We start from the raw sequence: 17,045 nt of genomic DNA on the forward strand, positions 1-17,045 counted from the left end.
GGGGTTTCACCATATTGGCCAGGCTGGTCTTGAACTCCTGACATCAGGTGATCCACCTGCCTTGGCCTCCTAAAGCGCTAGGATTACAGACGTGAGCCACCGTGCCCAGCCTATAACAAGTTTTAAAAAAACCTTTTTAGCCTTTGGAAAAACTTTTGACAGCCTCAAACTCCTGAGTTCAACCAATCCTTCAGCCTCAGCCTCCTGAGTAGCTGGGACTATAAGTGTATACCACTGTGCCCCGCTAATTTTTAAAATTTTTCAATTAATTTTTTTTTTTTTTTGTAGAGACGGGTCTTGCTTTGTTGCCCAGGCTGGTCTCCAACTCCCTCATCAAGCGATCCTCCTGCCTTGGCCTCCCATACTGCTGGGATTACAGGCATGAGTGAGCCACCACACCTGCCTGAGTTCCTTAATTGTGTGACTAACAAAAAATACAAACATAGAGCCAATGCCTTCCTACTTTGCACACAATGGGATGGAGGTCACAGCTGCTGAAGAAACCAATACCCACCTCCCTCATTAAGTATTCAGTGGGAACCTATATCTATCAGGCACTGGGCCTGTGAACTGGGGACACAAAGATGAGAAGATTTGGTAGAACTCAAAATTTTGAGTGATTCTCCTACCTCAGCCTCCTATGTAGCTGGAATTATAGGCCGAGGCAGGCAGATCACAAGGTCAGGAGATCGAGACCATCCTGGCTAACATGGTGAAACCCCGTCTCTACTAAAAATACAAAAAATTAGCCGGGCGTGGTGATGAACTCTTGTAGTCCCACCTACTTGGGAGGCTGAGGCAGGAGAATGGCGTGAACCCGGAAGGCAGAGCTTGCAGTGAGCTGAGATTGCGCCACTGCACTCCAGCCTGGGCGACAGAGTGAGACTCCGTCTCAAAAAAAAAAAAAAAAATATATATATATATATATATATATATATATATAAACCCAATACGGGAGGACCCAGATTCATAAAACAAGTTCTTACAGACCTACAAGGAGACTTAAACTGCCACACAATAGTGGTGGCAGTTTTAACACCCCAGTGTCAATACTGGACAGATCAACAAGACAGAAAATGAACAACGATATTCAAGACTTGAACTCAGCTCTGGATCAAGTGGACCTGATGGATATCTACAGAACTCTCCACCCCAAGACAACAGAATATACATTCCTCTAAAATAGACCACATAATTAGAAATACAACATTCCTCAGCAAATGCAAAAGAATTGAAATCATAACGAATAGTCTCTCAGACCGCAGTACAATCAAATTAGAACTCGAGATTTAAAAACTCTCTCAAAACCATACAACTACATGGAAATTGAACAACCTGCTCCTGAATGACTCCTGGGTAAATAATGAAATTAAGACAGAAATCAAAAAGTTCTTTAAAACCAATAAGAACAAAGTGACAATGTACCAGAATTTCTGGGATGCAGCTAAAGCAGTGTTAAGAGGGAAATTTATAACACTAAATGCCCACATTGGAAAGCTAGAAAGATTTCAAATCAAAACCCTAACATCACAATTAAAAGAACTAGAGAAGCAAGAGCAAACAAATCTAAAAGCTAGAGGAAGACAAGAAATAACTAAGACCAGAGCAGAACCGAAGGAGATAGAGACACAAAAAATCTTTCAAAAAAAAAAAATCAATGAATCCAGGAGCCGGTTTTTTGAAAAAAACTGATAAAACAGATAGACTGCTAACTAGACTAAGAAGAAAAGAGAGAAGAATCAAATAGACAAAAAATGATAAAGGGGATATTGCCACTGACCCATGGAAATACAAACTAACATCAGAGAGTACTATAAACACTTCTAGGCAAATAAACTAGAAAATCTAAAGAAACGGATAAATTCCTGGACACATACACCCTCCCAACACTAAACCAGGAAGAAGTTCAATCCTTGAATAGACCAATAACAAGTTCTGAAATCGAGGTAGTAATAGCCTACCAACCAAAAAAAGCCCGGGACCAGGTAGATTCACAGCTAAATTCTACCAGAGGTACAAAGAGGAGCTGGTACCATTCCTTCTGAAACTATTCCAAACAATTGAAAAGGAGGGACTCCTCCCTAAGTCATTTTATGAGGCCAGCATCATCCTGATACCAAAACTTGGCAGAAACACAACAAAAAAAAGAAAACTTCAGGCCAATATCCCTGATGAACATCGATGCAAAAATCCTCAATAAAATACCAGCAAACTGGATCCAGCAGCACATCAAAAAGCTTATCCACCAATCAAGTTGGCTTCATGCCTGGGATGCAAGCCTGGTTCAACATATGCAAATTAATAAGCATAATCCATCACATAAACAGAACCAATGACAAAAATTACATGATTATTTCAATAGATGCAGAAAAGGCCTTCAATAAAATTCAACATCACTTCATGTTAAAAACTCTCAATGAACTAGGTATTGATGGGATGTATCTCAGAATAATAAGAGCTATTTATGACAAATCCATGGCCAATATCATACTGAATAGGCAAAAGCTGAAAGTATTCCCTTTGAAAACTGGCGTAAGACAAGGATGCCCTCTCTCACCACTCCTATTCAACATAGCATTGGAAGTGCTGACCAGGGCAATAAAGCAAGAGAAAGAAATAAAGAGTATTCAAATAGGAAAAGAGCAAGCCAAATTGTCTCTGTTTGCAGATGACATGATCCTATATTTAGAAAACCCCATCGTCTCAGCCCAAAAACTCCTTTAGCTGATAAACGACTTCAGCAAAGTCTTGGGATACAAAATCAATGTGCAAAAATCACAAGCGTTCCTACACATCAACAACAGACTAGCAGAGAGCCAAATCATGAATGAACCCCCATTCACAATTGCTACAAAGAGAATAAAATACCTAGGAATACAACTAACAAGGGACATGAAGGACCTCTTCAAGATGAACTGCAAACCACTGTTCAAAGAAATAAGAGAGGACACAAACAAATGGAAGAACATTCCATGCTCACAGATAGGAAGAATCAACATCATGAAAATGGCCATACTGCCCAAAGTAATTTATAGATTGATTCTATGTTATTCCCATCAAACTACTGTTGACTTTCTTCACAGAATTAGAAAAAACTACTTTAAATTTCATATGGAACTAAAAAAGAGCCCACATAGTGAAGACAATCCTAAGCAAAAAGAACAAAGCTGGAGGCATCACGCTACCTGACTTCAAACTATACTACAGGGCTACAGTAACCAAAACAGCATGGTACTGGTATCAAAACAGACATATAGACCAATGGAACAGAACAGAGACCTCTGTTAAACAGAGAAATAATTCCACACGTCTACAACCATCTGATCTTCAACAAACCTGACAAAAACAAGCAATGGGGAAAGGATTCCCTACTTCATAAATGGTGCTGGGAAAACTGGCCAGCCATATGCAGAAAACTGAAACCGGACCCCTTCCTTACACCTTATTCAAAAATTAACTCAAGGTGGATTTAAGACTTAAATGTAAAACCAAAAACCATAAAAACCCTAGAAGAAAACCTAGGCAATACCATTCAGGACATAGCATGGGCAAAGACTTCATGACAAAACACCAAAAGCAACTGCAACAAAAGCCAAAGTCGACAAATGGGATCTAATTAAACTAAAGGGCTTCTTGCACAGCCAAAGAAACTAGCATCAGAGTGAACAGGGAACCTACAGAATGGGAGAAAATTTTTGCAATCTACCCATCTGACAAAGGTCTAATATCCAGAATCTACAAGGTATTTAAACAAATTTACAAGAAAAAAAAATCAAAAAGTGGGCAAAGGATATGAGCAGACACTTCTCAAAAGAAGACATTTATGCAGCCAATAAACATATGAAAAAAAGCTCATAATCACTGATCATTAGAGAAATGCAAATCAAAACTGCAATGAGATATCTCACGCCAGTCAGAATGGCGAGTATTAAAAAGGAAACAATAGATGCTGACAAGGCTGTGGAGAAATAGGAACACTTTTTTTTTTTTGACATGGAGTCTTGCTCTGTTGCCAGGCTGGAGAGCAGCAGCATGATCTTGGCTCACTGTAACCTCCACCTCCCAGGTTCAAGTGATTCTCCTGCCTCAGCCTTCTGAGTAGCTAGGACTACAGGCACACACCACCACACCCAGTTCATATTTTTGTATTTTTAGTAGAGACGGAGTTTCACCATGTTGGCCAGGATGGTCTCCATCTCCTGACCTTATGATCCGCCCACCTTGGCCTCCCAAAGTGCTGGGATTACAGGCATGAGCCACCATGCCCAGCTAGGAATGCTTTTATACTGTTGGTGGGCATGTAAATTAGTTCAACCATTGTGGAAGACAGTGTGGCGATTCCTCAAGGATCTAGAACCAGAAATATCATTTGACCCAGTAATCCCATTACTGGGTATACACCCAAAGGAATATAAATCGTTCTACTATAAAGACACATGCACATATGTGCTTACTGCAGCATTATTTACAATAGCAAAGGCATGGAACCAACCCAAATGTCAATCAATGATAGACTGGATAAAGAAAATGTGGTACATACACACCATGGAATACTATGCAGTCATAAAAAAGAATGAGATCGGCCGGGCGCGGTGGCTCAAGCCTGTAATCCCAGCACTTTGGGAGGCCGAGGCGGGCGGATCACGAGGTCGGGAGATCGAGACCATCCTGGCTAACATGGTGAAACCCCGTCTCTACTAAAAATACGAAAAAAACTAGCCGGGCGTGGTGGCGGGCGCCTGTAGTCCCAGCTACTCGGAGGCTGAGGCAGGAGAATGGCCTGAACCTGGGAGGCGGAGCTTGCAGTGAGCCGAGATCGCGCCACTGCACTCCAGCCTGGGTGACACAGCGCGAGACTCCGTCTCAAAAAAAAAAAAAAAAAAAGAATGAGATCATGTCCTTTGCAGGGACATGGATGAAGTTGGAAGCCATCATCCTCGCAAACTAACACAGGACTAGAAAACCAGACACTGCATGTTCTCCCTCATAAGCAGGAGTTGAACAATGAGAACACATGGACACAGGGAGGGGAACAACATACACAGGGGCCTGTCGGCGGGTGGAAGGCAAGGGGAGAGACAGCATTAGGACAAATCCCTAATGCATGCAGGGCCTAAAACCTAGATGACGGGTTGATAGGTGCAGCAAATCATATGGCACATGTATACCTATGTAACAAACCTGCACATTCTGCACATGTATCCCAGAACTCAAAGTAAAATTAAAAAAAAAAAAAAGAAGAAAAAAAGAAAAGAAGACTACAAGAAAAAAAAAATACACACACACACACACACATATCTGGGCCAGGCGCAGTGGCTCACGCCTGTAATCCCAGCATTTTGGGAGGCTGAGGGGGGTGGATCACCTGACGTCAGCAGTTCAAGACCATCCTGGCCAACATGGTGAAACCTCATCTCTACTAAAAATACAAAAAATTAGCCGGGTGTGGTGGCGGGCGCCTGTAATCCCAGCTACTTGGGAGGCTGAGGCAGGAGAATCACTTGAACCTGAGAGGCGGAGTTTGCAGTGAGCTGAGATCGAGCCATTGTACTCCAGCCTGGGCAACAGAGCGAGACTCTGTCTGAAAAAAACAAACAAACACAAAACCCCCAAAAAACACACGTGTACTGAACATGTAAAAAACAAAAAGAACTATGTAAGAAACAGGGTAAGAGGAATCAGATGATAAGTAAAATTTTTATATAAGGAAAATTATATAATGAAGAATTCTTGGGATCTGAACCCCATTGAGATTCTGGAAACTGTCTATTATTTAAGTGGGTTACATAATAGAAATCATGTTGCAACACACAGTCTTACCTTGGATCTACAAAAAAAAGGCTTAGCTCAGTGTTTTTAAACTAAAGGTCATAAACCTTGGTGAGTCCTGAAATCAATTTAGTTACTCTAAGCAACCCGTGAAGAAAGAAACAGAAACAGAGTAGAATAAAATAAATGGAAAATACTGCGTACACACCTCACATGGTAAAAACTGTACTGGAAACTTTTGTTCCTGTTTGATATATGTGTATATGTTATGTACACATGTGCTGGTCCATGATGGAAAGTGTGTTCCTTACTGGGAGCATGCCAATGGCCTAGCTGATGTAGTCACGTAATACAAGTGCTTCGTGCTTCCTTATAAATGGCTGAGATCCCTTGAAAAGTTTCTATATGCTTAAACCAAGAACACTGTGGAATAAGGAATGATTTTTCCAAGTAACCGTGTAAGTTCCTTAATATAGACAGATCTCAGGGCCATGTCTCAAAAGCATTTTGAATATCGTTTCCTGTCACCACCTTCCAAAATTGATAAATGTACTAAGTATAATTAAAAGACAATAGGCAGAATGTAAAATGGTTCAGTCACTGTGGAAAACAATTTGAGTTTCTCAAAAACTTAATTAAACACAGAATTAAAACATGACCCTGCAATTCCACTCTTAGGTATATATTCCAAAGAAATGAAAGCAAGGACCCAAACAAGAACATAGTTCACCCATGTTCATAGCAGCACTATTCACAAGAGGCAAAACAGTGGAACAGCCCAAATGTCCATTGGTAGATGAATGAATAAACCAACTGTGATGTATAGAAATGATGGAATATCATTCAGCCATAAAAAGAACAAAGTGCCAATACATGCTACAAGGTATATGACCCTCCAAGATATTATGCTAAGTGAAAGATGTCAGACATAAAAGGTCACATTGTATGATTCCATGTCTATGAAATATCCAGAATGACTGGGTGCAGAAGCTTACGTCTATAATCCCAGCACACTGGAGGCTGAGGCAAGTGGATCACTTGAGCCTAAGAGTTCAAGACCAGCATGGGCAACATGGTAAAACCCCGTCTAACCTAAAAATACAAAAAATTAGCCAGCCATGGTGGCACACGCCTGTAGTCCCAGTTACTTGGGAGGCTGAGGTGGGAGGATCACTTAAGTCCAGGTGGTTGAGGCTGCAGTGAGCTGTTACCATGCCACTGCACTCCAGGCTGGGTGACAGGGCAAGAACCTGTCTCAAATAAGCAAACAGACAGACAAAAAATGAAAGACTAGACCAACTGTGGTGGCTCATTCCTGTACTTTCAGCACTTTAGGAGGCTGAGGCAGGAGGATTACTTCAGCCCAGGAGTTCAAGACCAGTCTGGGCAACATAGTGAGACCCCATCTCTATAAAAAATAAAAAATTAGCCAGGTGTGGGAGCACACACTTGTAATCTCAGCTACCTGGGGGGCTGAGGCAGGAAGATCACTTGAGCCCAGGAGGTCAAAACTGCAATGAGCTGTGACTGTGCCACTGCACTCCAGTCTGGGTGACAGAGCAAGATGCTGTCTTTAAATTAATTAAGTAAGTAAGAAAGAAAGTAAAAGACTATAGGCAGTCATAAGTACTAGTAATATAAACACCCAGAATCTGGAAGGCAAATCTTTCTCAGGATATTAGAAACTAAATAAAAAAGAGTATCTTTATTTTTTCTTAAAATTAAAAAAAAATATTGTCATACGGAGAGTAAATCATCCTTACAAACCAAAGGCTAAATGGAAAAATGAATTGTAGATAATTCTGAGCAACACCTCTAAGAGAAAATTGACATGTACTTTTCTAGAAACATCTTTTAAAAACCAAATTCAGGCTGGGTGTGGTGGCTCGTGCCTATAATCCCAGCATTTTGGGAGGCCAAGGCAGGAGGACTGCTTGAGGCCAGGAGTTCAAGACCAGCCTGGGTAACATGGCAAGACCCCTCTCTAAAAAAAATAAAATAAGACAAAATAAAAAATTAGCCACTATGGTGCCATTGTACTTCAGCCTGGGTGACAGAGCAAGACCCTGTCTCAAAAAAAAAAAAAAAAAATCAAATTCAGCAAGAGAGGAAATACTATTCTTAAATATAAAGGAGAAAATAAGGAAGAAAACAAAAACTTTTGAACAGAATTTTGGACTTGAAGGATGGGGAGACAAAACCACATTTCGTTTAATTTACAAATCTTCTCTTCAAGAAGACAAATATGTAAAAAGGTGTGTGGGAAGATAATGTGAATCAACTACCTTCCTCTTCCCTGGGTGAAACAATTTTTATTACTGCTCTTACAGTGTGTATTTGTGTTGGTAGAGTTCACCACAGGTGTCAGGTGCAGACTGGCCAACCCCTTGGGGGGTATGCTATGAAGACAGATGGCTGTCTAGACTAGATCAATGTTTTTCAAACTGAGTAACAGAGCCCTAAGGGTCCTGTAGGCTGCTAGAGTAAGTGAAGAGAAGTGAGAGGGAAAAGGAAGTGGTGCTGTTGATGCTCCAGGCCTCTATGCCAACTTCATTCAGGGCAGGTTTGCTTTTATCTTTTAAATCCTAGGATTCCATGTTAAAGCTTCACTTGAAAATAGTTCTGTTGCTAAAGAAAATTATAAAAACCATTGGACTGGATCAAGGGTTCCCAAACCTGGCTCCTCAACAGAATTACTAAAAGAGCCTTTTCAAGTTAGAAATTCCTGGGTCATACCTCTAGACCTACTGAAATAGTAACTCCCTGAAGGATTCTTGTGCAGCCAGCCCAAAGCTAGCCCATGTGTCTGAGAAGCGCGGGACCAGATGATCTTTGCTTTCCTGAGTCTATGACAAAACGACTTAAATCAGTAGGCAAGAATCTCAGGCAAGAGAGCACGTGGTAGCAGATGGAAAAAGAGAATATAGATAGCTAAATCACTAGGGTCTAATGAAGAAAACAAAAAAATTGGTAAATGAGGAGCTTGCCTAAGATCAGAAGTTGCTCTGGAGATTTAATTGCCTGGCAAAGGGCCCATTTCAACTCATAGCCTGCGATAACTATCCATATTGGTGATGGTAGTCAAAATGGTTTAATGGAGCAGCTGTCCAAAAAAGTATAATGTGAACCACATATGTAGTTTTAAAATTTCTAGTAGCCATGGTAAAGAAAAGTGAAAATAAAGAGGTGAAACCAATTTTAAAAATATATTTTATTTAGGCTAGGCACAGTGGCTCACGCCTGTAACCCCAGCACTTCGGGAGTCCGAGGTGGGCAGTTCACCTGAGGTCAGGAGTCTGAGACCAGCCTGGCCAACACAGTGAAACCTTGTCTCTACAAAAAATACAAAAATTAGCTGGGCATGGTGGCGATATGGAAGAGAAGAGCGTGGTCCCTTTAAATGATACAGAAGCGGGGAAGGGAAGTGCTAGCTAGAGGAGAACATGGTCCCTGGCTAGGGCTTCACCCACACAAACCTAGGTGAGGACAGGCATTTCCTGCCCAAATGTTGTATTTTCCCAAGACTGCCCTGGCCCGCCACGTCCCCATCCTATGCCTATAAACACCCCCTATCCCCCAGACCCTAGCAGGCAGACACATAGGTGGCTGGACATCGCGAGAAGCACATCAGCAGGAACCAGCACACCAGCAGGCCACCAACCAGCAGAACGACATTTGGCCAGGGCAGCCAGAGGAGAGCCCAGTCCAACGAGCGGTCCGACTCCAGGGGAAAACCATCTCCCTTCTGGCTCCCCCATCTGCTGAGAGCTACTTCCACTCAGTAAAACCTTGCACTCATTCTCCAAGCTCGTAAGTGATCTGATTCTTCCTGTACAACAAGGCAAGAACCCAGGGATACAGAAAGTCCTCTGTCTTTACGACAAGTCAGGGGTATAATTGAGCAAACACAAGCTGCCTATGGATGGCTAAACTAAAAGAGCACCCTGTAACACACGCCCGCTGGGGCTTCAGGAGCTGTAAACACTCACCCCTAAACACTGTCAGGGGGTCAGAGCCCCACAGCCTGCCCATCTGTATGCTCCCCTAGAGGTTTGAGCAGTGGGTCACTGAAGAAGTGAGCCATACCCCCATCGCACATCCTGCGAGGGGGACATGGCAGCTTTTCCCGTTTCAGTGGTGCATGTTTATAATCTCAGATACTCAGGAGGCTGAGGCAGGAGAATTGCTTGAACCTGGGAGGCAGAGGTTGCAGTGAGCTGAGATTCCATCACTGCACTCCATCCGGGGCGACAGAGTGAGACGGTCTTATTAAAAAATATATATATATATAAAATATATATGCATGTACATGTATATATAATATATATAATATACATGTACGTATGTGTATATATAATATATATGTACGTATGTATATATATGTACGTGTGTATATATAATTTCACTGCATATATCCAAATTTTCATTCATTTTTAACATATAATTCAATATAAAAATTAATGAGATTCTTTACCATTTTTTGTACTAAGTTTTAAAAATCTTACAGTACATCTCAATTCAGCCCTGTTATTAATATATTTCAAGTGCTCAATAACCACATGTGGCTAGTGGCTACCATATTGTACAGTGTAGAACTAATTAATTAAAAAATCAATGTATTCCCTTTCAAAATTGAGATTCAGTTGCAATCAAAACATAAAAGGCCCGTGAATCACTTTCCTAGCCCCAGAGATGCTGTTCCAGAGGCTAGTCTGATAACAATTTTGTCTGCAGATATCATACCCGACTTGACTTTTTCAGCTCTGACCACTCTCCCTCTTCCCAGCAGCAGTGTCTGCGTGCTGGACATTTACACCTGAATGTCCTGCTCAAAAAGCCTATTCAAAATGTCTAAAACCAAATTCACCATCTTTCTTCCAAAATAAAACAAATACATTTACCTCTTGATTTTCCTATTTCTATTAGTTACTTAAGATCAAAACTTCAGAGTCAACTTCTTCCTTTTTCTTTACTCTGCACAAGCACCAAGTTCTATTTATTCTTCTGTCATGATCTCTTGCTCACTGGACCTTTCCTGCTTCTAATTCTTCCTGCTGATCAGTCTAGTATAGTGTTACCAAATATATACACTTAATACACTAGCTATAATGTCATTTATCTTCAGTGGCTCTGTAATGCCTTATACTTCAGCTATGAATTCAGGACCATGCACAATCGTAAACCTACCCCCTCATCTGGCCTATGTCATCCTGACTTTATCTTTCACCAATCTCCTAGGAAAGCCTTTGTTAAGGCAAACTATCCTATGCTCTCTCTCCTGAAAATGCCTTATATTTCCTCATCTCAGTGCTTTATGATTTTCTATCCAACTAGAATGCCCTTATTTTAGTTTACCTATTCAAAGCATTAATTCAACAAATATTTGTGTGTCAGGCATTGTGCTATGTACTGGAGGCAATACAAATAGGGGCATATCTTGTATAATTATGCTTTGCTTTATCACATTTTACAGTTACTGCATTTTTTACAAATTGAAGGTTTGTGGCAACCCTGCATTGAGCAAGTCTATTGGCACCATTTCTCCAACAGCATGTGCTCACCTCATGTCTCTGTTACATTTTGGTAATTCTTGCAATATTTCAAACTATTTCATTATTATTATATCTGTTATGAGCTGTCATCAGTGATCTTTGATGTTACTATTGTAATTGTTTTAGAGCACCATGAACCATCCCCATATAAAACAGCGAATTTAATTGATAAATATTATGTGTGTTCTGACTGCTCCACTGACCCGGCTTTGCCTGTCTCTTTCCCTCTCTTCAGTCTCCCCTATTCCCTGAGACAAAACAATATGAAATGAGTCCAGTTGATTACCTACAGTAGCCTCTGCATGTTCAAGTGAAAGGAAGACTTACATATCTCTCACTTTAAATCAAAAGCTAGAAAAGACTAAGCTTAGTGAGGAAGGCCTATTGCAAGCTGAGATAGGCCAAAACCTAGGTCTCTAGCACTAGTCAACTTGTGACATGCAAAGGAAATGTTCTTAAAGGAAATTAAAGATGCTACTCCAGGTTGAGTGCTATGGCTCACACCTGTAATTCCAGCACTTTGGGAGGCTGAGTTGGGAAGATCACTTGAGCTCAGGAGTTCAAGACCAGCCTGGGCAACATGGTGAAACCCCATCTCTACAAAAAATACAAAAATTGGCCAGGCATGGCAGTGAATGCCTATAGTCCCAGCTACTTGGGAGGCTGAGGCCAGAGAATCACTTGACCCCGGAGGAGGTTGAGGCTGCAGTGAACTGTGACCACACCACTGCACCACTGCACTCCAGCTTGGGTGACAGAGTCTCCCTGTCTGAAAAAAATAAAATAAAATAAAATAAAAAATGAAAAGATGCTACTCCAGTGAATACATGAATGAACACATGCTATTTCTCATGAAATAGCATTACTGATATGAATAAAGGTTTAGTGGTATGCATAAAAGATAAAACCAGTCACAATATTCCCATAAGCCAAAGCCTAATCCAGAGCAAGGCCCTAACTTTCTTTGATTCTATGAAGGCTCAGAGAGATGAGGTAGCTGCAGAAGAAAAGTGAAGCTAGTGGAGGTTGGTTCATGAGGTTTAAGGAAACAAGCCATCTCCATAGCATAAAAGTGCAAAGCAAAGCAGTAAGTGCTGATGGAGAAGCTGTAGCATCAAGTTATCCAAAAGATCCAGCTAAGATCACTGATGAAGGTGGTTACACTAAAAAACAAATTTTCAATGTAAATAAAACAGTTTTCTATTGGAAGAAGACGCCATCTAAGACTTTCTTTCTTTTTTTTTGAGACGGAGTCTCACTCTGTTGCCCAGGCTGGAGTGCAGTGGCACAATCTCGGCTCACTGCAGGCTCTGTCTCCTGGGTTCAAGCCATTCTCCTGCCTCAGCCTCCAGAGTAGCTGGGGCTAAAGGCACCCGCCACCATGCCTGGCTAATTTTTTTTTAATTTTTAGTAGAGACGGGGTTTCACCATGTTAGCCAGGATGGTCTTGATCTCCTGACCTCGTGATCTGCCTGCCTTGGCCTCCCAAAGTGTTGGGATTACAGGCGTGAGCCACTGCACCCGGCCAGATGTCATCTAAGACTTTCATAGTCAGAAAGGATAAGTCAATGCCTGGCTTCAAAGCTTCAAAGGACAGGCTGACTCTCTCGTTAAGGGCTAAGGCAGCTGGTGACTTTAAGTTGAAGCCAGTGCTTATTTACTATTCCAAAAATCCTAGGGCCCTGAAAAATGATGCTGAATCTACTCTGCCTATACTCTATGAATGAAACAACAAAGCCTAGATGACAACATATCTGTTTATAGCATGGTTTACTGAATGTTTTAAGCCCACTGTTGAGACCTAATGCTCAGAAGAAAGAATTCCTTGAAAAATATTACTGCTCACTGACAATATGCCTTGTCACCCCACAGTTCTGATGGAAATGTACAAGGATATTAATGTTGTTTTCATGCCAACTAATACAATATCCATTCTGCAGCCCATGGATCAAGGAGTAATTTCAACTTTCAAGACTTACTTAAGAACTACATTTCGTAAAGCTACAGCTGCTATAAATAGTAATTCCTCTAGTGGATCTGGGCAAAGTAAACTGAAAACATTCTAGAAAGGATTCACTAATCTACACGCCATTAAGAACATTTGTGATTCATGGGAGGAGGTCAAAATAACAACATCAATAGGAGTTTGGAAGAAGTTGATTCTAATGGATGATTCTGAGGGGTTCAAGACTTCAGTGGAAAAAGTAACGGCAGATATGGTGGAAACAGCAAGAGAACTAGAATTAAAAGTGGGGCCTAAAGATTTAGGCTGAATTGCTGCAATCTCATGATAAAACTTAAACAGATGAGGAGTTCCTTTGTAGGGATGAGCAAATTAAAGTAGCTTCTTGAGATAGAATCTACTTGGGGTGAAGACACTGTGAACACTGTGGAAATTACAACAAAGAATTATGTTGCGGGAAGTCAGGGACCCTGAACAGAGGGACCGGCTGAAGCCATGGCAGAAGAACATAAATTGTGAAGATTTCATGGACATATATTAGTTCCCCAAATTAATACTTTTATAATTTTTTATGCCTGTCTTTACTGCAATCTCTGAACATAAACTGTGAAGATTTCATGGACATTTATCACTTCCCTAATCAATACTCTTGTAATTTCCTATGCCTGTCTTTACTTTAATCTCTTAATCCCATCATCTTCGTAAGCTGAGGATGTATGTGGCCTCAGGACCCTGTGATGATTGCGTTAACTGCACAAATTGTTCGTAAAGCATATGTGTTTAAACAACATGAAATCTGGGCACCTTGAAAAAAGAACAGGATAACAGCGATGTTCAGAGAACAAGGGAGATAACCATCAAGTGTGATTGCCTGAGAGCCGGGCAGAACAGAGTCATATTTCTCTTCTTACAAAACCAAATAGGAGAAATATCACTGAATTCTTTTTCTCAGCAAGGAACAGCCCTGAGAAAGAGAATGCTTTCCTAGGGGTAGGTCTCTAAAATGGTTGCTCTGGGAATGTCTGTCTTACACGGTTGCAGATAAGGGATGAAATAAGCTCCGGTCTTCCGTAGCGCTCCCAGGCCTATTAAGATGAGGAAATTCCCGCCTAGTAAATTTTAGTCAGACCGGTTGTCTGCTCTCAAACCCTGTCTCCTGATAAGATGTTATCAATGACAATGTGTGCCCAAAACTTCATTAGCAATTTTAATTTCGCCCCGATCCTGTGATCTCACTCTGCGCCCATTTGCCTTGTGATATTTTATTGCCTTGTAAAGCAAGTGATCTTTATGACCCATACCCTATTCTTACACTCCCTCCCCTTTGAAAATCACTAATAAAAACTTGCTGGTTTTGCAGCTTGCGGGGCATCACAGAATCTGCCGACATGTGACGTCTCCCCTGGAGAGGGAGAGACGTCAAATTTCTTTCTTTTGTACTCTTTCCCTTTATTTCTCAGACTGGCCAACATTTAGGGAAATAAAAAACAACTTACGTGGAATTATTGGGGGTGGGTTCCCCCAATAGAATTTAGACATAATTTAGACAACAAAGAATTTAGACATAATTCTAAATATTAAAAAAAAATTTAGAATATTACATATACTTAGTTGATAAAACAGTGGCAGGATCTGTGAGGACTGACTTATTTTGAAAGTTCTACTGTAGGTAAAATCTTATCAAACAGCATCACATGCTACAGAGAAATATTCCATGAAAGGAAGAGTCAGCTGATGAGGCAAACTGCATTGTTGTCTTATTTTAAGAAACTGCTACAGCCACTCCAACCACCACCCTGATCAGTCAGCAGCCATCAACATTGAGGTAAGACCCTCTGCCAACAAAAAGATTATGACTCACTGAAGGCTCAGATGACTGTTAGCATTTTTTAGCAAGAAATTACTTAATTAGGTTTGTACATTGGTTTCTTAGACATAATGCTATTGTACACTTAAGAGACTACAGTATAGTGTAAACATGAGTTTTATATGCACTGGGAAACCAAAAAAATTGTGTGACTCACTTTATTGCAAGATTTGCTTTACTGCAGTGGTCTCAACCAAACTTACAACATTTTTGAGGTATGCCTGTAATCCTAACCTCAGTTTCCCTCACTTTAAGACTTTCTGACTATGCCCAAACAGGAGTGGTTTTGCATTACAGAGTTGTTCTCATACGGCACATAGTCTGTAACACTCATTGAGCTCTCACAATTTACTGCCTTGTATGGGTAATTATCAGCTTTTTCTGTAAATATCTATCTTTCCAAATAGTGTGGATTCCCTGAAAGCATGGGCGAGATCATCATATCAATGTGATCTCCCTGGTGTTCAGTAAGCCGCAGGTACTGATACGCATTTGCCGGATGACAAGTATGAAAAAGAGGGAAGGGACTGTGGAGCTGCAGAAGGGCCCCACCTAGGAAAGAATCCTCACCCCGACCCAGTGACAGCAGGCAAATCAGGATCAGAGGTAAGCAGGAAGGGCCTGCAAGAACTTCAAGGCTACTAAAAGCACATGGGAAGTTTCACTTTTCCAATTCCATTTGCAATGAAAGTCAGAATCGGCAACACTTATGTCAGGATTGGTTACCCTAGCTTTTGGACCTCTACAATATGAGTTAGGTCATGAGCTTTAAAAACCCTTTCTTAGTTCTAAATGAAAATAATACCACTGGTGATATTTAAGAAACACACATAATATCAGACTTAAAAAGAAAACTCACCACATGTTGTGTTCAAAAACTTTGGCTGGGTCAGTTAAAATCCTTGATCCCAGAGGGGCCACTGGGTGGTAACCACTTTGGTATCTGTGTGGCACCTTTCCTAGCCTTAGACAGGAAATGGAATTTCTCCAAATCATGTTCATCCTAAGCAGTACCTAAAAAGTTACAAATGATTAATTAGTCAACATAGATTAAACAGTGTATTGTTTACCTAACACCCAAAACCTGGTTCTAAAGGTTTTCAATCTGAGAAAGCACAGGAAAACTAGAAACTTTTTAATGAAAGATGAGCATAATAGCTTCTCTCCTGAAGTATATTCAGGCCAAGAGATGGGAAAGAAATATTTAGGGTGGGCAACACTGGCTGGCTTTTTTGTGAAAGCCATAGCCTTAACCAACTTTGTTTTGTTAGACATTTTATTTGTTCATTTAATTTTTAGTGCATGACCAAAGCATGTAAGTCCAAAATCTGAATCTGTGTACTAAAGACAGTTTTTTTTTTTTTAAAGTAATTTTATTTTTGGGGGGGTAATTCTAGGAAAACATATTTCTAGGAAATATTTTGTGACCACTAGACAAAAATCCCAAGTACGGTAGAAGAATAAAAAAACAAACCTGTAACTCTCATTCTCTGTGCTGAAATGAATAATATGAAAATCAGTCAAATAAATAAATATTAAGACAGAATCACAGCAATTCTTAATTCTAACAATACTATATACATATATTTTTAAGAATAGTCAGGCCGGGCGCGGTGGCTCAAGCCTGTAATCCCAGCACTTTGGGAGGCCGAGACGGGCGGATCACGAGGTCAGGAGATCGAGACCATCCTGGCTAACACGGTGAAACCCCGTCTCTACTAAAAAATACAAAAAACTAGCCGGGCGAGGTGGCGGGCGCCTGTAGTCCCAGCTACTCGGGAGGCTGAGGCAGGAGAATGGCGGGAACCCGGGAGGCGGAGCTTGCAGTGAGCTGAGATCCGGCCACAGCACTCCAGCCTGGGTGACAGAGCGAGACTCCGTCTCAAAAAAAAAA

The 17,045-nt window shown here is 41.0% G+C and overlaps 1 protein-coding gene across 4 annotated transcripts in view; it reads right to left on the bottom strand.

Moving 5' to 3' along the window:
* The window catches only part of METTL8 (methyltransferase like 8), a 102,339-nt gene that overhangs the window by 41,112 nt on the left and 44,182 nt on the right, over positions 1 to 17,045 (bottom strand). For 3 of the 4 annotated variants that reach the window (XM_025405336.1, XM_025405335.1, XM_025405337.1), the window contains one exon: positions 16,011 to 16,165. The exons of the other annotated variant lie outside the window; for it this stretch is intronic. In XM_025405336.1, coding sequence (XP_025261121.1) covers positions 16,011 to 16,153 — 143 coding nt within the window. In that variant the 5' untranslated portion in view covers positions 16,154 to 16,165. The remainder of the gene's footprint in view (positions 1 to 16,010; positions 16,166 to 17,045) is intronic. 4 annotated transcript variants of the gene reach the window in all.

Source organism: Theropithecus gelada, chromosome 12 (assembly GCF_003255815.1).
Source record: "Theropithecus gelada isolate Dixy chromosome 12, Tgel_1.0, whole genome shotgun sequence".
Taxonomy (NCBI): domain Eukaryota; kingdom Metazoa; phylum Chordata; class Mammalia; order Primates; family Cercopithecidae; genus Theropithecus; species Theropithecus gelada.